Source organism: Passer domesticus, chromosome 4 (genome assembly GCF_036417665.1).
Source record: "Passer domesticus isolate bPasDom1 chromosome 4, bPasDom1.hap1, whole genome shotgun sequence".
Taxonomy (NCBI): domain Eukaryota; kingdom Metazoa; phylum Chordata; class Aves; order Passeriformes; family Passeridae; genus Passer; species Passer domesticus.
In genome coordinates this window covers 28440454-28463503 of record NC_087477.1, presented here as the reverse complement: position 1 = coordinate 28463503, position 23050 = coordinate 28440454, and the positions used below count along the sequence as shown (strand labels likewise).

At 40.8% G+C, this 23050-nt stretch overlaps 1 protein-coding gene across 5 annotated transcripts in view; it reads left to right on the top strand.

The window, feature by feature from the left end:
- ARHGAP24 (Rho GTPase activating protein 24) overlaps positions 1 to 23050 on the top strand; it is a 242869-nt gene that overhangs the window by 88399 nt on the left and 131420 nt on the right. For 4 of the 5 annotated variants that reach the window (XM_064416795.1, XM_064416796.1, XM_064416797.1 and 1 more), the window contains exon 2: positions 1093 to 1292. In XM_064416795.1, the coding sequence (XP_064272865.1) occupies positions 1113 to 1292 (180 nt within the window). In that variant the 5' untranslated portion in view covers positions 1093 to 1112. Of the gene's footprint in view, positions 1 to 1092; positions 1293 to 23050 lie in introns of those variants that run through there. The other variant, XM_064416801.1, reaches the window with a different exon arrangement.

Genomic DNA, 23050 nt, shown 5'->3' with positions numbered 1-23050 from the left:
AGACTCCTGACAAGGCAAGAGATTGCCAGTGGCAGTCTGGAAAGAAGAGAAACATGTTGTTCTTCAAACGCTTAGTGAAATTTCATGATTGATTTTGCACACTGCTGTGTTTGTGGTCGTAGTCACATTTTATTCCGTTTAGGTATAAACTCTTCGGAACATGTAGGTTTCGGTTTGATTTGTATTTTACTGGAAATACCAGATCTTGCAACTCAAAATAATGTGTTTGTACTCTAGACTTAATAAGGGGTCAGGAATACCTTTTTGACTATGAAGGTTAAGCACATTACTACCTGATTACATGTACAAAATCCGTCAGGAAGAGTCTTGACTGTCCAGAAATGGTTTAAAGGGTATAGTTTTAATAAGGCCAAAATGCCATTTGTCAAGTTTAGTTCCACAATTCAGCTCTAGTTTTGACACAGTTCTTGTGACTTAAGATGGGCCAAAATTCCTTCATGATTTGCCAAATGTCTATAACAAGTGTCTGGGCACACACTTAGTTCAGTCAGGCGTTGCTTGTATGAGGTGATGTGCGACTATTTTTGCATTTACTGTCCCCATTCCTTTAAATGGACTTCAGTAAAAGAGTAAAAACAACAATAACAAAAAACCCCCCTGCTTATCTGGTGGGGTAAAATTAAGCTTTGGTGAAGTAGAGGCTTTTTTAACATTACCTGACAGCCCCAAGCCTGCCAAGGAATTTTAAATGGGGACCTCCAGTAGTCAGCTGCTTTCCTTAGTCAGAGGAAGTACTGTAAGTTCATTCCTTGCTACTGCCTGTAACACAGTAGAACTCACCCTAAAAAACAGCTGATGTCTTCTTCAGTGCTGGTCAAAATGTCTTGCACAGCAGTTGAACATACTTTCTCCTCTTGCCTGCTTTTTAGCAGTTCATTATTATTTTATAGGTGAGTAGTAGTTCTCTCAGCTGATGGGGTGCTGCTATGAGAACAAGCAGGCAGATGGCAAATGCTTTTCCAGCACACTTCTGTAGCTGAGGCGTGTTTCTTTTCCAGCTGTGTTGAAAGGAGCGAGTTACTGCCTGGATAATAATCTAATAATTTTGTCTTCTCCTCCTCTGTCCAACAGGAGAGTTGCCCATTCCCAGAATGGAAGAACACAATGGCTCTTCAGAGACTCCTGCCCTGAGCCCGGGGCAGCACGTTGCCATCAAGTGTGGGTGGCTGCGGAAGCAGGGGGGCTTTGTCAAGACCTGGCACACGCGCTGGTTTGTGCTCAAGGGGGACCAGCTCTACTATTTCAAAGATGAAGATGAAACCAAGCCCTTGGTAAGTGAAAGGAGGAGATAGGATGGGAGTCAGGGAGAAAAGTAAGTTAATGCAAGCAGAATTGTGTGGAGTGTAAAGCACCAAACTTCTCCATCTCTGTCACTGACTCAGTGTTGGATTTGGGATTTTGATTACACTGAGTCAGGCCCTGTCAGTTAATGTGGTTTCCCCATCAGACTCATTTCTAAAACTTCCTTTCCCAAGTCAGGTTTTCTCATTTCTGCATTTTAAAAGGAGAGAAGTATACAGGAAGTTCAAGTAGCAAAAATCATCAGTCAAATGGATTTGACTGAGGCAGATGAATAAGCTGTATTTGAAAAGATACTGCTTTTGGGTTTTTTTAAAAGCTTTTTTTCTGCTTACTATGCAGAGTATCCCCTGCTTCGTGTCTTCCTAAATAAGACCCTGGCCTGATTACATTGCCATCTGTAATATGGAACAGACTGTTGTGTACCTGGTTGTTTCTATTGTGGTGATTTACTGCTCCTTAACCCTCATCTCTTTTCCTATTTATTTAGTTTTTTCATCAGCATGCTTCAGGGCTGCCTAGCCCCAGAGTGCCATAGGAGTAGAGTTAAATAGTGCTGCCTCTTGGCTCAGCCCCTTTGAGAGTAAGGATCTCCTGCTAGCACCTGCAGGGGTATGATAGTCTCATGTATTAACGATTTTCCAGACGTTTGTGACTTTCAAAAAAAGCTTTGACATCTGTGAGTTACTTCTGTGAATGTACTAAAATATGATCATCACACCTGTATTTTTTATGGCTACTAAATTTTGGTATGGAATTTCACAGGGAGTTCTCAGAGATGTAAAACCCATCTAATGCAGGTTCCTGTGTGGAACAGGCATGATAATTGGCTGAGCTTTACAGCTTGCATTATGGTGCACATGTTAAGAAAAGTATTCAGTCTTGAGGAAATGGTTTCCAAAGTGTGAGTGAATTTCTAAGTACCTATTTCACAGCTTAGGTAGCTGTTTTCCCATAAGTTTGTCTCAGATAGTATAAGTTAATCAAATAGCACACTGTATATTTACACAAATGATATGATATGATATGATGACTGCTTTGAATATGAAATAGTTAATTATTTCTGGGAAATACAGCATATTTTCCACTATATATTTTTTGAATCAAGAGTGTAAAAAGCAGCCATCAAAGTAAAATGTTTGTGGGCCAGATCCTGGGTTTCCAGAATAGAACTCTGCTTCCTAGTACTTGATATCTGGCAGGACATTTGCATGCAGAGACTTCATGGCTTTTTAAGAGGTGGCATAATGCTGTGTTTCATGGAACTTTCTACAAATTATCTTCTTGTCCATCTGCTGCTGACCTGTGGGATGGCTTCAGAAATATCCTGTTGACTCTGCTGCTTCCCTTTTGTCAGGTGGAGGTGGTGATTCTTATCTGGTACTTGTAATAGGTTAGATAGCAGCTTGTGAAATAATGAAAATCTTATTTGAATTTTCCACTTCAGTCTCGAGGAAGTTCATAAAGAAATATAAAGTAGGATGGGAAAAGTGCTGAGAGAAGTGTAACTTAAAGTATGCTGATGGGTTTGGGAAATTGATGGGCCTGTCCAAGTTAGGATCAGTCAATAGCTCACCTTGGTGTAGCTTTTGAAATGTTTTCGAAACAAACTGCGTAAGTGTCAGTGCCTGAAATATGTCCCAGGTTCAGTGCCATATACAGAACTATTTTTTTCCCATTACACTGAAGGGTTTGCTGCATTAACTGTGACAAGAAAATCACTATGACCTTCTGGGAACCCTGTTGTTCTTGCTGTGGAGAGCTAAAGCAAGGAACTCCACTGATAACACGAATTTTCAGTGTGTAGGAATATTAGGGAATGACAAGCATATTTTGTTATATTGGATCTGTATTTAGGATAAATACCTCTGTTTACTACTGCATTGTACGGTCTGTACAATTTATGGATGTACAGTAATTCTTTTAGACAATAATATAATGGAAGAAAGTTAATCAGGTTTTGTTTCAGATCATATTGTCATTTTTATTTTGTTTACTCTTTGGTTGTGTTTGGAGGGAGGCAGAGAGCAGTGATTACTTGTACTGAGGAATATTCTAATTGTGTGTATATATATAATAAAATTGTGTGTGTATCTGTATATATTTATAGAAGGTGGAAGAACTAGAGTAGGAGAGGACAAGACAAGCCAGTGAGCTTATGTTCATAGGTTATATTCATGGTAATGTGAATTAGAGAAAAGCAGAATCCAGTTTCTTGTGCAAATTCAGCAGGTATCCTGAGCACCAGTCTGCTTAACATTTTTGGGCTTGGCTTCTGTTCAGTCTGTAACAGATACTATGCCATGATGATTGTGTTTTTGAAAGTGAGGGAGATGTGAATGGAACCAAATTTTAGAAAAATATTATGGTCTGTCAGACTTTATTCTCCAGGTGACTGTGTATAATGTAAGTAAAGAGAAGGAGAACTAGTTTGTGTCTAAACCATCAGTAAATGCTTTGGAATTCCTGAAGCAGGTGCATTTTCTGCTAGAGATGGGTACCACATATGTTTTAGTCAGTGTGTGTACATCTCCTTGGCATCAGGGCTATTAAATTTAAAATTCATTAACTATCAGTGTGAGAATGGGGAATTGCCTCTGCCAACCTGTGCCTGCAGGCACACAGAGCCAGTGAAGAACAAAAGAAGAAAAAGCAGTGCACAGCTGTTACAGTCAAGGTCAGTGAATTGTCATTGATTCTTTATTATCATCAAACACATGGATCTTTCCCTTGTAATGTTTTATCAATAAATTAGCATCTGTCATTTGCTCTGAAATCCCTGCAATATCTCTGAGGATCTGGCTAAGATGACATTTCTGTTTACTGAAGATGTGTGTTTGGACAGCAATAATCTAGTTAATTCCACAGGAGAAAAAAAAAATCTAACAAATAAGTGAGCAAGCCATGTGAAGGAAGAAAATCTGATTTCTGATAAATCTGTGTTACCTCTACTGCTTGCAAGTGATGCTGGATTTTGCTTTCTTAATTCTTTTTACTATTTTGTGCTTTAGAAAGCTAGTATTATTCTGAAGAGCTGAAGGTCAGCTAGCTCTTCAAGCTTGAAATGTGGGCAGCTGAAAGAAATCAGAATTTAGTGTTCCCTGTTCCACAATACAGCCGTTGTTTAAATGCAGCCCATGGAAATCCATTTCTTCCTTTCTTCTCTCCTATGGTTAACTCTCCAGCTGTGTCAGGGTTGACATGGTGTTGACTGCAGCTGGGAAGAGGAAGTCAGTGCTGGCTCATGAGACATCGTGCTTTTTCTGTGGTTCTGTGAGCAGGAGAAGGGAGATTTGGAGCATTGTCTCCTTTTTGCAGTTTTGCTGTCTCACTCTCCCAGTGTTACTGCGGAAGTGTGAGCAAGGCTTGGTAGCTTGCACTGATGGAAGATCATAGGTATTAGATTGTAAATGAGTAAGAATGGACAAGCTCATCCAGTCTAAAAAGCATTTGAGTTTCAGGCACCTCTTTAATGTTGTTGAGACTCAGCTTGTTTTATGGACTTGAGTTTGAGGAGTGTGCAGCAGAGAGATCTCAAAAAGCTATGAATTAGCCTTTGGGAAACACTTTTGATGTATGTCTGAAAGCTGACAAGGATCTGCTGTTTCAGTTTATATCCCCTCCTGAGCAGTTTGCCATGCAGTTTTTATCCTCAAGGTCCTTATAAGCTCTTAACTGTTCAGCTTAAGTAATGCTGGAAGGTGGCTCACAGTATCTTAGGCAGGCCCTAGGATGGGACAGGGGATCGAGGTGGAAAAGTGTCAATCTTGATTGTGACATTTGAAGTGGTTGTTGACTGAAAGTGAGTTAGTGGCAACTGTAGTCTTAAGTACAGGTCACTGTTTTGTCTGTAAGGGAAAGATGTTCTCTGATGTACAAAAATAATGTATTTTGAAGTATTACTTTCTGGAAAAATCATAGAATGAATCCTAGAGTGACCTGGATTGGAAGGGACCATAAAGAGCATCCAGTTTCAACCTCTTGTCACTGATGTCCATTGGGACTCAGCCTTTACCACCACCCTCTGGATCTAGCCAATTCCTTATCCACCTGACTGTCCCACCATCAAATCCATTTATCTCCAATTTGGAGAGAAGGATGTTGTGGGGAACCATGTTGAAGACTTTACAGAAGCCCAAATAAATGACATCTATAACCCTCCCTTCCCACTAATGGAGTTACTCCATCCCAGAAGGCCATAGGGTTGGTCAGGCAGGGCTTACCCTTGGTGAAGCCGTGCTGGGTATCTCAAATCACCTTGCCATCCTCCGTGTGCCTTCACACAGCTTCCAGGAGGATCTGTTCCATGATCTTCCCAGGCACAGAGGTGAGGCTGACAGGCTGGTAGTTCCCAGGGTCCTGCTTTCTTCATTGTTTGAAGGTGGCTACAAAACTTCCCTTTTTCCAGTCATCTGGGACTTCACCTGACTGCCATGGCTTTTCAAATATCATGGAACGTGTCTTGGCAACTGCATCAGCCAATTCCCTCAGCACTCTGGGATGCCTCCCATCTGGGATGCCTCCCATGTGTATTCAGGTTCCTTGGTGGCCATGAACTTGATCTCTACTTAGAGTGGAAGGGACTTTGCTCCCCCAATCCCTATCCTGCTGTCCCTCCACTGGAGAAGTGTGGGAAGAGAGTTTGTCCCTGAAGACTGAGGCCAAGAAGTTGAGTGCCTCAGTGTTCTCATCTGTTGTTAACAGTGTACCTGTATTGTTTATTGGGGTGGCTACACCTTCTTTGACCTTCCCTTTTTGGTTAACATACTTGTAAAAGCCCCTCTTTATTATTCTTTGTGTCTCTGCCAGATTCAGTGCGTCCCATTTAATGCAATTTGTGTAAAAATTTCATCAACTGATAAATCAATTTAATAGCATTAATAGAAAACTTGATAAACTGCAGTTGCATTTTTAAATTAAAATCAAGCTTCTAATGAGTGTAAATAGAAATTACTATGATAAATACATACTTTGTATCTTAGCCTGTCAGGGAAAATCCTTCAGTATTAGTACTGAATATGATTAAAAATTGAGTATCATGGTTTAAGGGAGTTAAAAAGGAGTGGAAAAAATGTCTGTGTGGAGGGCAAAAACCTAATTGTACATGCACTTGAGAACTGCATCACAGGAACTGTGATCTGTCCTTGCTGCCTGGAGCATTTTCAGTCAAGGGAGATCAGAGTATGCACTCTGGTCTTGTCTCTGGGAAGCAGCAAGAACCAGCTTTTGTGTAAATACTGACGAGCATCACAGCAAGTGAAACAGCTTCTCAGTAGATTTTGCTTTAATTTTTAAGAACATCCCCCTCAGTCTTGTTGAGGGAAGGATGTGAAGCACCAAGTCCACACTTGGCTTCATGGGCCTGCCTTGAAAATCCACAAAGTCAGTTCAGGAACTTGATGTGAAAACAGCAAGGAATGTCCAAGACACTGACAATGATATTTCAATTTTTCCATTTCTAGGCAAAAACGCTTGTTATTAATCTAGGAAAGTAGAAGCAGTCGGGATGGACATGTGCTGCAGGGTGAGCTCTTGCCTGTGCAAACGTATTGTAAACTTTAAAAGGAGAATTTAATCAAATGAAATTACGCAGATGTCATGAAATGGACAGGGTGGGGTTTGATAGAGAGATGTTTCTCAGGAATTTCACTAGAACCTTAATATACTGGATGAAATTAAATAGGATTTTCTTGACATCAGTACTGATGTTTGCCAGATATAAAACTGTTTGCCAGATATAAAACTATTTACCAGGAAGACTTTCTGTTATTGGGTAGTGGTGAATATGTAACTTAAAAAAAAACAACAAAAAAACTGAAAAAGCCTCCATGAAAAAACCCATCAAAAAGCATACCTTAAATGGCTCATGTGAGTGCAGTGGAGTGGAAGGTGAAGGGAAAGGCTCAAAACTACTTTGGGCTCTTTTATTGGGTGTTCCATGAACAGCTCCTCAATTATATGAATATAAACAGGCTTCTGCAACTAAAGCGGTGAAATCTCCGAAATACTTGGAGGGTTATTGAAGGATAAATCTTAGCTTTTATGTACAGTAGAAAGTTCTGGTGTTTCTAATACCTTTATAAATTTTTAAGTAATTTACTGCTGCAGGTTTCAGCAACGTACTCCTAGAAACACATTTTTTTTCTTCAATGGCTTATGTAAGTGCTTTTAAAGGTGTAATACATTTTGGTCAGTAGATACCCTTGGGAATTTTGTACATGAGAGATTAGTGTGATAAGACTCAGTTTATTTGATACCAGGGTACTTCTAGTGCCATTATTGTGTTGCTGGGGAAGGGTTTCTCAAATTCACAGGACTGAATTTCTGTTCTCAGCCCAAGACAAATAGCAACAAGATCCATCACTGAGGTACTCAACTCGGAGGTGATCAAGTTCCAGCTTTAATCCCCTTTTCTAATTCTTTCAGATCAAAAATGCTAGCTTGAATTTTCAGTAGTTGTTCTTTGTTTTGTTCCTTTAAAAAGTCCTGTCTTGGCCCAGTAGGAGTCTTACAGATTTTCACAGGAATTAAAAAGGTTTTTCCTGAAGCATAACCACCACATTAATTACAGGAGTGTTACCAAACACTGTGCAAGGAGTCTGTGCCAAAATCAGGCAGTTCTTGCTCCATGCTTTGCCCCAGCTTATGCAGTTGAAAATGCAGTTCCCCTGTGAAGATGGTTTCTAGGTTTGAGTGCATGCTAGGGGGGAATTCAGTGTCTCTCTTAGTCAGATATGCATGAAGCAGTTGTGTCATTGCTGTGACTGTACTGGCAACATCTGCAAGCTGCTGTATCCTGCTATTTGTTTAAATCTGTGCGTGTTTCATTCCCAAGGGCTTGGAGCCTTTCATACTCCCTGAACTTGACTGAGTTTTCAAAACAACTCTCAGGTGCAGTCTTTGTCCTTCTTGCATTGTTGCTGTTCCCTTTCTTCAGATTTAGCTCTGGCTCCCACTTCCCCTGGTCTTCCTTTGCCTCTGAATACACTGGTGGTGAAATGACTGTGCCCCTCTCCTCTCCCAGTGCCTGTAACATTCATAAAGGTCTGGCTTATATGATCATTGCTCCCTAACATGGTTTAGTGTCTCTGTTCCATTTGAAAACTTAGAAAATTACAGATTACAGGATTGCCTTCCTGTTCCCCATGCCCCTAGCATACTGGCTGCCTGAGTGGATCTTCGGTTTAAACTAAAACTTTGATTTTCCATAATAAGCCTTTTTAATGTGTTTTGACACCCGCCTCCCCACAACCCTGGGCCTGGGTGCCATGCCAAGCTATGCAAAGTTGAGAATGTGTCTCATTTTGGACTTCAGAAAACAGGTCCAGTGACTGAATTTCAAAATTCACTGAAATGAGACAGCTTTGTAGGTGGGAAATGTGAACGTTCTATGGTGTTTCAACTTGTGTGTTCCACAGGGAATTTTTGTTGTTACAACCAAACTCAAAATAAGGAGGGTAAAGAAAAGATGATCCCACATGAGTCTGCCTGTTTGTGAGACAGTCAGTACTGCCCCAAGTCCTCTTTCAGAGCTGTTTGGGAAAAATAAATACATGCTCCCAGAGACTTGTGTCTTTAATCAATCCAGAGTGGGAAATTAGTTCCAGTAAATATTTTTACAATAGAACAAAGCAAGAATGCCTCGTGGCACTGACTGAAAGTGCCAGCACCATTGACCCATATGTGTGCATTCAGGACTGAAGCTCCCGAGTACACTGCCATGTGTTGTGTAAACTGTGTATGTCATTAGACTCGGCCAACACCTGCTGTTAGATTGGAAAAGAGAGGCACTCTAATAAGATGTAAACTGGCCAGCAGATTAATTTCAGCTCTTGGCTGCCAATGCATCCGCCTAGTCCAAGTGTTCGGAGGGCTGCCCCCACCTTTCTCTTCCTGGGACCAGGGAACTGGCTTGTTTGTAAAAGCTTGCTAATGCTGAAGTTCAGCCCTTGGTGTGCTTCCTTGCATTTCATGGATAGACAGGACTTCCAAATTTAAGAATCTGCTATGTGGTACAGAGCTGCTTTTCCATTGTGGTGGGGCTGCCCAGTCTGTAGCTGCCTCGAGCTCTGTATTTCCCTTTATGCTCACACCATCTCTCCCTCCCTCCTTCCTCTGTTTCTGACTCATGCCAGGGTTTGGGACAGGGAAGCAAGGGGAGATAGTGACTTTTCCTGTTCTCTGTTTGCTGCAAAATGAAAAGTGCATTTCTGGTGAATGCTAATGAATGTATATTTAATGGATTAATGGAGTTGTGTGGAGAGGAGTAAGGATGGTGTCAGGCTGGTTAAAAGTATACTTGATGTTATATTGGATGGTTGTTATTGTCTTCTTACTACCACCTTCTTGTCTGAATGACACCGATCTAAATTCCTAATTCTGTCAGTGGTTTATGAACTCCAATGCAGTAATGCCTTGTGTCATATTCAGTGAGACAGCAGTGGTTTGCTCTTGATGTTTCTCTTTAGATTTCCTTGTGTAGTTGTGGGGGTCCCAGTTGTCATTTTCTCTGGTGTGGATTGAGGATTGAAGGCACTTGAGATGGCAGTTCATGTTTGGACTCAGGTGTTTATTATTTCTTATCAGTAAAACAGTCTCACAACTGTGAGTTTGGCAGCTTTTCATTAGAAGGCACAAAATGACTAACAGTCTCTTGTTACAAGGTCTTCTAAGACTAAACTATCCAATTGAGAACTGACACCTAGATTATTTTCCGTTTTAACTCAATAACTGGTCCCAAAGAGCTGCAGTGTGGGCTTTTTTGCCCAGTTACAAAATGCCAAACAAACCCATGGAGAAGAAACCCAGGACAACATCCTGTGCCCTCCATCTTGCTCCCATCCACAACATACTAAAAATCCCAAAATCTAAATTTCTCACCAAGTGGTACACCTACACTACTCTATAATCTATTTAATACTTTTGTGGATTCTAGACTATGTTGAAGTCTAGGAAACTTTCTCCATGAATGAGGGCCACAATCAGTGCACCCTGGGGGTCAGGGCACTCCGGAGCAGACAGAAATATTCTCGGTGCCTGGGCTTCCACACTTAATAGAAGCAGTAAAGCAGCTAATGTGAATACTGCTACATAGCACATGTGGGGCCATAGGATGAAGTTCTGTGAAAATCAGCCTCCAGATCCATCTTTAAGTAAACTTAATGCTTTTTCTTTCAAGCATATGTGGAACCTTAACCATTGTAAAATTTGATCTTTTTTCACACTCCATTAATTTGGGCAGCAGAGGCTATGTGGTAAGTCTCTCATTTAAGGGCAAACGTGTGGGATAATGACTAGATGAGGATGTTTTTTTTTGGAGCCTGATAGTTGAAATTCAGTGACATTTGATCAACTCATAACCTGGAGTTATGATAAAGATGCTGTTGGTAGCTTTTAGTTTGACATATGCTGTTAAGGGAAGTTTGAGGTGTGGAAAAGTTCAGCTGGCTCTGTTACCTTTTGTGGGCCACAGTTAATGTCCCAAAATAAAGAAATCCTAGGTGTGTTTGCTTATGTCTTTGCATATTGCTAAGGGATTTACTTAATGTTGTTGCTGTAGTAATTGGGAACTTATTCTAGCAGTAAGTTTTAGCAGCATTCGTACAAGTCCACTGATTCCATCTTGATTCATCTGGACTGCATAAATGTTCTTACATGGAAAATTACATGAATCCTATACAAATTTGAACCCAGCAATGTGGTGAAGGTGTGCTGTCAAACATGGACATGATGGGCAAGAAAACCTTCCTGTGTGTGTTGGTTGTTATAGCTTTTGGGCTGCCATGTGTTCCCTGACGAGCTGAGCCAGACATTTCAAATCCCTTTGCATGGAACAAGTTTATGAGAATGGCCTTCACAGGTGGTATTTGTGTTGGCAGCCTCAGAAGGGAGTCCAGGGATTGAATAGTAACAGAAGCAGCTAAATTAACTTCTAATGCTGGAGGGACATCCTTTCCAGCAGGCTTGCAGCACAGAAGTTGAGCTAACAAGAACTTCTCTCTTTTACTGCTTGGACTGCAGCATGAAATCTATTAAAAGTCTACGCAGCTACCCACAAAGTGCTTCTGCTTTGAGTGAGTAATTGCAGTGTTTCCACTCTTTTACTCTTGAATAATAACCACAAGCAATTGAGGAGTATTAAGGAGTGTCATGGACGCAGACATGTTTTGGAAGCTGGTTGACATGAGCTGAGCATTACTGTAATGATCTGGTAATGCAGGTGATAGAAAACAGACACAGGGCTGTGTTTTTAAGTATATGAGCTGATGCTTTAGTAAGCCACTATATGTGTATTTGCCAGAGTACAGTGGGGATCTCGGAAGAAACTTCTTGAAAGAAATAGAGAATTATTTACGTGTTTTGGAGCCCAGTCAGAATGAGAGACACTTGCAGTTTTTTCCCACTTCCTTCCTTTCCTTTTCCTCACTTAAAGAGCAATAAATAATGCTCCCCATCTGAAGAAGAGGTTTAGTATTCATATGGAAAAAGAATATTATTAAAAACTTCAATCTGTCATTAAAGTTACTATTTGCCATAAACTGCCTAGTGTTTAGATGCCAGATTTTGCAGTCCTCCCTGGACTTGGAAGTGATACCTGTCCTACTGTGTGCCAGCCATTACTGAAACTCTTGAGCTTTTGCAAGCTAAACATGTATTTAGCAAATAATATGTATATTGTGTTTCTCCTGATATCTTTTCTGCAAATGAAGTTGTTGCTCAGTGCACTAATTATAAAACCTTTAATACAGAATCACTAACAGTATCTTGGAGTGAGCTTCACTGCTTTTCTTGATATCTTTCGTGGACTGCATTATTACCTCTTCATCTGCATACTCTCAAATCCCCTGTAATGATCCAGTTTTATGTGGGTGAGGCAGCTGATGTGCTACATAAACCAACTTTTGCATGTTACAGAAATAATCCCTTTCAGCAGGGAAAACATTGCCTGGAGGGACCTTTTGAGGAAACACCCCATGAGAAATGCTAGCATGATTGGTGTTTGGTACAGGTCCTGTTAGAACGTCTCTGGAAGAGATAAAGAAAAAAGGCAGACTGAGATCAATCTGTTTCCACAATTCCTTACATAAATGTTTTAAGAGCAGAGAGCTTGGCCATGGATAGAGTTTGGATGAGGCACACAGTGGTGTTGGGAAAGGAAAGGAGATATAACAGTGTGAAGTTTGCTGTGTTGTAACCTTTTTCATGCCTCTCAAGAATGCCAGATCAGTCTCAGGAGCACCAAACTGGCTCGATTTCCTTTAGTGAAGTTGCGTTAAATTCTGTGCAGTATCCAAACTCTCCTGCCACCAAACATCTTTCCTGATGAAAAAGCATCCTTCCTGGTGAAAAAGTGTGAAAAGCTCTCCATGGGGGTGAGGCTTAGCAAGATCTGTGTGATGGTGGGCTCCTGAAGGGATGATGTTGGCATGAGAGTTCTTGGGTTAGTCTGGAAGAAGCCTGGTGTTAGATTTCATTCACAGTCTAGGCTGTAAAACACATGCCTCATTTAACTACCTTCAGATCAGCAGAAGATCTTTTTCCTTTTGCTTCATGGATTTGATTGTTATTCCAGGTGTGTTTCTTCATTTTCTCTCAGTATTTATATAATGTCATTTATATAACCAGCACTATCTGGGAAGAAGTGTGAGTCATAACTGAAAAATAAAACACACAGATCCTATGTGTCAGGTTTTTTGAGGTACTGAAGTTTTTTGATTTTCCGTTTTCTGGCCAGTTGCCTTAGTTTTTGGTAGGTTAGCCTAAGCTGAGGGTGGAGGGTACAGAGGAAAGTAAATCTTTGGCATTTATAATGTGACAATAACAAGAAATGCACAGGGTAATTTTCTACCCTCTGGTTCATACCAAGGTGAAGGTAAAGCATTTTATGAGTAATCAAACTGTTCTGAGCCAGTTGGAGACAAGGATTCATGGACTTTATGCTGAAGACATGCTAGAGAGGAAACTGGGAGGTTTTTTTCCTTTAAAATTGTCTTCAGTTTCTATTAAAGCACTTGTTCCAATAAAAAGCCTAAGCCTAGCAGATGTCAGTGCTATCACTGGTGGCTGTGGAGCAATTTTCACTGGGAAGATAAGGCCCAGTCCTTCCCACTTCTCTGCAAGCTGGAGGTTTATATTTCCTGAGGCACTTGTGAGTTTGGACTGTGAAAACATGGATTTTATTCAAGTGTGAAATTACGATTTTAGGACCATTGCATTATGAGCCTTGTTTTTTTCTCACAAGGCCCGTTTGTGATTGCAAGAAACAGACTACAACCAATTCTAAAAACAAACAAGTGTGCCTGGTGGCATTTGTTTTAACCTCTTTAGTGTAACAGTTGGTTTAGTAAGCACAGTGATTATTACGGTGTCCTTTTGCTGCACTGGAAAGAAGTATCCAATTAACTGAGTGAAAAAACCTCATCCACTGCTCTGAATGTTACAAAAGGCTGTTTTAATTCTCATTCTGAGAGTATTTAACATTGGGAGTAGAGCTAATTAAGCTGTTACCCTGACACAAGGAAAACACAAAATCAAGATTCCCATTCTTAGCTTGCATTCCCAACACAGCTGTATTCTTGGACTTTTTAAAGATGAATCATAAATAAATCCATTTTATTCCTAATAAAGTGTTTAATTAAACTGAAGGTCTGCTAGGTTAAGTTGTTGGTGCTTTTCTTGGTTTCTCAAAAGATGACAGCATTGAGACTTCTTATAGTTATGTCCTGCTGAAAATATCCAGAATAGCTGTACATGTGAGGAGTTGTTTGACTTGAAGCAGTGTTGTGTATGGAGTCTGTACTACAGATGTGTCTGTCCTCTCCCTTGCTGGGGGTCCTGCTCAGTTTGCTGCCTCTGAATATAACTGAGTTATAAAAGCAGAAATATCAGTACTGCTGTTGGAAGTCGCCTGTGTTTCAGAAGTTAAAAGGGTTTCATTAATTGAGTGATTCATGTTTGCTGTATTTAAAAAATAATTTCTCTCAAATATTCTAATATTTCTTGAATATCTTCATGAATATGCTTAAGTCTGAGACATGTAGTGCAGCTCTGAAAAGTGGTGCATGGTTGCAGCTGTGTGAGGTTCTCTGTAGCTGCAGCAGTGGCTTGGATTCAGCGCAGGGATCAGCAGTTGTTTGTCTCCAGTATGCTACAGGACTCTGAAATGCAAGATGCCTTCCAGACCCTCTTCTCTTACTTTGAAAATCTTGAGTTCACCTGTGGTGAACTCGTATTATTCCTTTTAAAGCTCTCAGATTGCTGAAAGAATGTACTACTGCTGAAGTGTACTTTACTGATATGTATGTAGTCTGCTAGACAGTGTCCATTCTGTAGTTTTGTTTTAACTTATATTACTTTTTTTTTCAGTTCAGACATCCACAGTGTGCTGCTGTTCCTCTCCTTCTCTGTCCCACTGCACAGTGCTTTGGGAGAGGAGCTGGGCTGGGGAAGTAGGAACCAGGCAAGCGTGAAGGGCCCTTAAGTGTTGCTCACCCTTTGCTTCCTCTGGCAGCATCCATGAATCAGGACTGAGGCCTTTTACGGGGTGTGGATGATGGATTTCCATCACCCTGTTGTGCCATCTCTTTGCTGCTGGGAATGGAGTCCTGGTGCAAAGACAGAGGAGATGCTGCCCAGTACTGTGATGGCAGCAATAAAAGTGCTTTGGGGGTACAGTAGCTCAATGTGAGCTAGTCAGGTTGGTGTTTGTAGCTTACAAACCTGAGCTGGCAGGGTTGAGGGGGTGCAAGCAGGAATAATTTCAGAGAGAGGTTAATTACGTGCATGTAAAGCTGTGCAGTCTCTTTCAGATCAGGAGCTTGAATGTGGTGCGGTGGGAGCTTGGACACAAATACAGCATTTGATCTTGGGAGAGAGGGCGAGGTGGTCAGAGGGGGCTGTGGGAGAAAACTCAGCTGTGCTGTGTGGGCTCAAGGAATGTAACCAGAGCTCAAGGGAAGAGCGTGTTAGATGAGGGGCTGGAGAACTGCACCAGGGCTTCACAGCAGGTGTGGGGAGGAAGAGCTAAACTTCCAGATCTAAAATGTTGGCAGGACTTCCATTAATTTGTTAATCACTACTCTTCACATTCTCTGTTTTCTTCAGAGGATACTTATTTGCTTGCATTATTCTTCTTGGCTCACCTTGTGAGTGCAGTGTGCATCTGCAAATAGCATTTAGGTTCAGCATTTGGCTTGTAGTGTTTTCCCACCAAGGACTTGAGCTCTGTTGTTTTTAAAACCTTCAGCAGCTCACAGAAGAGCCCATGAATGTATCCTCTGTGGAAGATAGAGGGAGAAAAAAGCTTTTTTGCAGGTTGGTCTCTGAATCTTGATGTCTAGACACCTCTAAATGAACATCTGACAGTAGAAAAATAATGTTAAAGCAGACAGTAAAATGAGTTTTTAGAATAATACCCATGCTTCTCTCAAATTGATGGTATTGCCAGCAATGGTACATGAGGCTTCTGAAGAATGAGACCATCTAAAGGCAGCCCTGCTGCCAATTATCCAGCGGGCTGCATCCAGCGGGTCCCCAACGCGCTGCAAACATTCAGGAAGAGCATAAAGGCTTTTTATGTGGGGTGACTGTGAATAATGGATACCATCCAGAAAAGAACTGCTGTGCATTGTGGAGTTTGCTAATGCCTGTGTAGTCAGCAGGAAGGTTCAATGATAGATTTCTCTATTAACTGCTTACACAGTTAATAATCCACCCACTGTGTGCACAGCAGGAGTGAGGTAGTAGAAGGTCCCTGCAGAGAGGAAAACTCTGATCTGCTTTGGGAGATACCATGGTCAGGGTTGGGAGAGGAGAGAAAGAGATGTCTGGAAAAGTAAGTACTGTGAGACAGCCTCTGACTGGTCACCCAGAAGGTGATGTTGTAGGAAGGTAGTGTTCACTCTATCTGAATCATTACAGGAAGAGATTACCTAAGGGGTACAACTATCTGTTTGAAATTTTGGAAAGCTGACATAAAAGGCTGTGTCTCTCTCAAATAGTAGCAATGTTGCAGGCAATGCTATTATTGTCTACCTTCTTCAGGGCAGTGCGTGGAGGAGAGGGGGGAGGTTTTCAGAGAGGGTTGCTGAGCTCAGACTGCTCGTGAGTCTGGCTGGGTTTTGGGCAGTGGTGAAGTTGAGATGGGGAGGAGGAAAGAAGCTATGCTTCTTCAAGAGAATAGCTCTAATGTTAAGGACTGTCCGAAAAGAAAATGCTGAAGATAGTGATTTAATGGAAGGGTGTTGGAGATGTGCCTTTTGATGTCCTATCTGAAGTGAAAGTGATCCTGTATGATGCTTTGAGGATCCACATTGATGTTGCTTTCAGAATGAGTCCAGTGTTTTTGTGGGAAGTCTTTCTAAGAAAACCCAAATTTTTTTGACAAGCCATTTTATGTGTAGAGCCTGGTAAAAAGACTAGAAACAATTTAACAACAGAGACTCTAGGAAGCAGGTAGGTAAGAAGCTAGCTGTGGGTTTTGGCCTTGTTTGGTGCATAAAAGCAAAGGGAAAAACTAAGAGACACAAGGAAGAATGGGGTGTGATTACTACAGCTTTTCCTGCATACCAGCAAAGGGACTGAAGGAGTAACCACTGGAAAAAGGCATGCTTCAGGTGAGTGTGAGGAGAATGGTCCTCTTTTCATGCCTGTATTTGTCCTCAGTGACAAAATCTAGAATTTCTTTGTCATGTAGCTCTGGTGCCAAGTTCCATTTTGCATCTTGCACAGTTACTCTAAGCATGCTCAGGACACAATTGTGTTTTACCATGAAATTACTCCAGGTAGCACTGTCCTTTCATATTCTTCCTACTCTTGTTTTGTGTAGGTGGAGTGGAAGGACAAAGTGCCATAAAAAGCACTTGGGGTTTGGAGAGTATTGGGAACGTTCATAAAGAACAAAAGTGTTATGGGGGAGAGAAGGGCAGGAGTCCTTAGGGTGTAGATCTGGGCAAATGTTCATCCTTAAATGACCATCTGCCCTTCCAAATCCAGGCAGATATCTGAATGAACAGCAGAGTTTCTGAACTGTAGTTTCAGAAAGTTTTACCTATTTTCTAACTTGCAAAATATATGAAGACTTCTGCAGTCTTCTCTGGGAAGAAATGTAGTATCCCAAAAGGAAAAGGTTAGGCTTGTGGTTTTCAGGTATTTTCAATTATCCACAGTCAGTCTTAGTGTATGGATGATTTAATAAACAGATTTTACTTTAAAACACTGCAGAATTACTAAAAGCAGGTAGAGATAATATTTTAAATACAATTTGGAAAGAAGATTTAATTGCATTTAATATTTTGAAAATGCACAGACATTTGTGAGTAGCTTGTAGACTATTAGAGAAATAATTAAATGGAGTTGATGATAACTAATTTAGTTTCATTCGTAGATTGTGTGCACAATAGGATGCACACATTCATGCAGTTTGTATGGAAATGATTTTTGTTTAAGAAAAAGCTGCAGACTTTGTGAGGGGCATGCTAAAACTTAAATAAGGTAAGAGCTCTTCAAAAGTGTCAGATGCTTAAATAGAAAAAAATAGGTCATTTAAGTCACCGGTGTTATAAAAGCTGAGACACTGATTTTTATCCTAGATTGGAATTGTCATTTCAGGAGAAAATGCAAATGCTAGGCTGTCTTCTGCAAGACAGACAAATATATCTGGACTTTTTTTTTTTGTTTAGTAGTACTTTATAGTGAGTTCTGGCAATTACATTTTTGTTGTTGTTGTTGTCACTCGAGGCCTGCCTTTTTGTGGAAAGTAGAGGAAACATTCCTTCAGAAGAAGCAATGAGAAGTTTCATGCTTTCAGCTCTTGCATGCATAAGCAACTTAACTAGCCTGTGAAAATGAGCAGAGCAATGAAGATTTTTTTTTTGTTATTCACATGAAAGAACTTGGGGACACTACAATTAGGTTCCTAGAAGAGAAATGTCATTTTAAACCCAAGGAGTGCGTTTTGTAAGGAACAAAAAGGGTTGAGCTCCCTGTGGCTCAGAGAATGGGGGCAGTGTGTCACATAAAAGACTCAGTGGAAATAGTAATTATTCATTGCAGCCTGGCTTTTGCTATCCAGGATATCACCATGGTGGAAATAGCCTTTCGAAACTTGTTTAGGAGCACGTGAATCTGAATGTTAAGAGCTTGGATGTGCTTTGTTAACATCTTTATGTTGACTTCAGTGTGTTCTTAGTGGGTTGGGGTGTGTGCCAGAGCTGGGGAAAACAGGTGGGGTGAGTTCGTGCTTTGGGATAATAATACCCTCTTCCACAGTGTGATAGGGTGGCTGCTGGTGGTGACAGTCCTGTGCCAGCCACCTGTGAGGAGAGCTGTAACCATTTTAAGGATGAGTAAGATGCTTTCTGCATTCTCTCTAAGTTAGCAGTAAGTTGGATATAAGCACAGCTGGCAGAATCTAAATTTGCATTTGAAGTTCTGTAGCTCTTCACTGGAGCACTTTTCTGTCTGATGGTTTTGTCTTTGGTCTCCATTGCTTACTTCACTTACCTGCAGGAGGGAACCTTAGGTTTTGTGTGGGGTTAACTGAAAAGAAAACTTACTGTAAAGTTGTAATTTCTAATTTCTCAAAAAAACCCCATTAACTGCCCTGTCTTGAAATAAATGAATAAGGCCAGTTGACAGTTGTACTGTCAACTGGGGGGCAGTAGAAATTAAGGACTTCTTATAGCTTTCTATGAGATTGGAAATTATATTTTACTATGGGATGTAATGATAAATTACATTGGACCTTACACAGTGTCTCATGGAGGGAGCTGGTGACACAGTGAAATAATGAAAGTGTATCAAGTGTTTGCATATGGGCAATTATGTGAAGTGTTTTTCTAAGAGATGACATCTGTAGGAATTGCATAATAATACTGGGATGAATGCAGTCACTTAGCATCAGGTGAGGCCCATCTGCTCTGGTTTTGCCTCCTAACTTTATTGGTGGCTGAGTGATTGACTGCCAGTATCATATGAGGTGAATGGTCTGGGAAAAATCACATGAATGTAATGGAGCACTGCCAGATCCCTTTCTTTGCCAAATGTATCCACTCATTGGTGGAAAAATGTGCTCTTCTAGTCTAAGCCTATGTCATAAATTAAAACGAGCCTCATCTCATATGCATGGTTTGATAAATATTAGCACTGTGATATTAGAGACTGATGGGTGTTCAGTTCCTGTAGATTTTCCCATCTTGGCACGTACAGACAATGAGTGTTGTGCAAAAATGCTTTTGATGTAATGCTGAAGTAAAAGGGACATGGCTTTGAGGCGTTAGCATGTGCAGTGCAGGAACCTTCCCACTTCTTCTTTTCCTGAGACTTGTATTAGCACTCCTGATCACAGGATTTTTCTCTATTTTTGTGTAGGCAAATACTGCTGCTGTGCTATTTTGTCAGATTGTGAAACTGAGGCCTGGTTTCTGCTTAAAGAGAGGAACAAAGATTAACATTCAGATTTATTAGCCATTTATTCCAACCTTCATAACCTTTATGGAAAGGTTGTCTGTCACTTAAAAGGATGGAACAGAAATTTCACAGTTGTTTTATACTGGAAGTTTCTCGGAAATACACTGAAATGTTTCATGACCTCCAAACATTTCTATAAGGAATATATCATCCCTTGTTGAATTCAATGGAATAATTTAATCAAACCATTAACCACAAGATTTTTACTAGCACCTGCATGAGTTTTTCAGAAGTGTCTCTCTTGTCCCATATTACTAACATGTAGAAAATGAGTGAGCAGGTGACAGCTCCAAACAGCTCTGGATTGAGAGAATAGCAGTCCCAATAAATTAGAGATGACTTGTCACCATTCATCATCCTCAGTACGAAATGAAGCTCAGTGGAGTAGAAGGGATGTCCTTGATTGTGGTGATGAGGCTCATGGCAGGATTCCTGAGATAACAGGGAAGTGATGGGAAGGAAGTGTTAAAACCAAGGGGAGCATAATTCCATGTGAGCTGCCTGCCCTGCACAGAGGCAGCTCAGGCACTTGTCCAGGTCAGATCCTTCGGGTTGGATAACCTGGGATAACACTGTAGATTTCAGACAATACTCACAGTTTGCAGACTGTGGCATGACTGCTGGTTTTGCCAGACAGATTTTAGTAGGTAACTGCTGTCTTTTATAAGGCAATTTTGATTTTGCTTCCATTTCTACTGCACAGCAGAGGCTGATGTGTTCTCACAGACTAATACTCATTTCTTACTATGTTTACACTGAGTTGTGAAAGACTACTTTAGTAGCCTGTGCATTCAGATTGGGAGTCAGATTGCTTTTTGCTTACTTAAAATTACTTACCTGAATGTGCAAATGAAATTTGGGACAAATTTCTGAGGGCATGGTTGATGAGTTTTCAGTATTTGGGTGAAAACAGACTATATGAAAAAAAGAGGCTCCTTTCTCAGACAAGTTAAGAAACTAAAACTACAGTTCACTGCTTTATCATCTCAACCCTGATGCTGTAGCAGATAATTAAAATACTTCAATAAGTCATTGATGATGAAAAAAAAGTATTTTTGGTTTGAAGAAAGTACATGAAAGAAGAAAGCATGTAGAAATTATTCTGTATAAAACTGAACTAGAAAATTCTCAGTGTCTGCTGAGCTGCCTGTCTTGCTGGCTAGCAGAGAAGAGCTTGAGCTTCAGTAATGGCTTGGACTTAAAAAGGAGTCTTTCAGACATTTGGATTTCCTTTTTAGTATTTCTTGATAAGATGGACATTTCTGAAAATGGTGGCTGTGTTGTCGTAGCTTTAGAGTCAGAGGACTTTGCAAAGAACTTTACTATAGTTTATTTTGCTGGGAAAATTGATGGGAGTGGGAATGAGATGAAGCAAAATTGGTAGAAAAAGGTTTCCAGGCTGTGTGGAGCACCTGAGGTGAGATGGAATGGTGGTGCATTTCTGCCACAGGCCATCACTCTGCTCTCCAGTCTGTGCAGGCATCTTCACAGGCTGCCACCTTTGTGTTGTAAACAGCCATGAGGAAAAGAAAAAGTGGCTAAAGGTTTTCAGGTGTCAGGACTCAGCTAGCAGGAAATCAAATTAGGCTCAGAGAGCCATTTTGTCATGGCAGAAGAGAGAGGAGGGATCTAGAAGCACACTGTGCATTATGTGCTGGGCTAGCATTACATGAGGAACAGCCAGACAGAGCTAGAGGGGCACAAATCAAATAAGAGTGACTTGGGAAATGGAAGTTTTATTTTGATGTCAGTAGCATGAGGTGCAGCACTGAATCATGGTGTCTTAATTTGATCTTTATTTTTTTTCCTGTGTTTGTTTCATGTTTTCAGTAAAGCATTAAGAAGTTTTAGCAGCAGGACAGGCCATATCATCCCTACCTGACTTAGCCAAGACTTTAATTTGTTTGGTACATGGAGAAATAGAATATAGAAATAGTAGGGTTTTCTTCTTGACACAAAATAAAGGCTGTCTTCCACCTTGCTTTCAAAGACCAGAAATAAATTTCTGTCCTCCAGGAGTTAGCAACCCCCTTGTGTGTTTTAAGTTTTTTAAAGGTGTGATGGGAGGGTTGTGGCAGTCTTGGGTGGCCACAGAGGAAGATGCAGTGGGTGAATCCTCGCAAGGACTGATTCCCCAGGTGACATACCAGTAACAGTGGTGCTGTTCCTTGTAATCTCACATAATCTCTTGATCTTGTCAGATAGGAGCACTTGTGCATTAGACTAATCGTGATCAGGTCAATATGACTAGCCTGAGAAAACCAGAATTCAAGTTTGTGCCATCCCACACTCAGTCTCAGTGCTGTAAAAATTTCTGAACAATTAGGGACGATAAGCAGTTGTGTGATAATCAGTCTTTTCTACAGCTTGATCTTTGTGTGGGTGATGGGCTTTTGATGATCTTCCTGTTTTCCTGTTGAAAGGGAATTTCAGCACTGTAGGAGGTCTGTGTCCATTAAAAGGGCCGAGTCATGATGACTTTTTTCTTCCTTCCTTTTATTTACTTGGATGTGGTAGAAGTGCTCATGGAAGTAGCAAAATGAATAGCTCACAGGAGAGTCTCATTAGTCTTGAAATTAAAATAATTGAGTTCTTTTAGCTTATTAGTGCTTAAGAATAGCCTTCTCTAAGTCCATTACCTCTGGGATAAAAGCCGTATTTGCAGCTGAATAAGCAGCATGTACAACATGACTTGTTGCTAGGGGAAGAGGCTTTCTTAGTTCTTCGACAGGCTGGTGTACTGGAGAAAAACTGAATGACCTCAAACTGCATTCCTGAAATCCTCTTTACTCTTCAGTTGGCAGTCTGAAAATATTTCCATAAGTGACTCTGGCTTTCTGGAGCTGCTCTCATTCCCTTTCCAGCTCGGACAGTCAGTGATGTGGGAAAAGAATCTCCTTCTGCCTGCTGAGTCCAGTTCTATGATGGCAACACTCACTTGTTTTTAATGGGCTGAACCCTGGTTTCTGTGGAGTCATTGATACGAGCCTCCATCAAGAACCATTCCAAGTTTCTTTAAGTATGTGTTGGGAGGACTCTTGCCAGACTGCCTTTAAGCAAGACATTTAGTTCTCTATCAGCAACAAGGCACATAAAAATAATTTTGCTCTTTTAACAGCTGAAGTTTTTGACAGTTGTACAGAACACAATGCAGTAGAGAAGAAACTGAGATGGTGCTGTACTGGTTAGTACAACAAACTTGGAATAGAGCAGCAGGTCAGTGGCAGTGCCTTCACACAGCTTGGTTTATCAAATGAGTCTG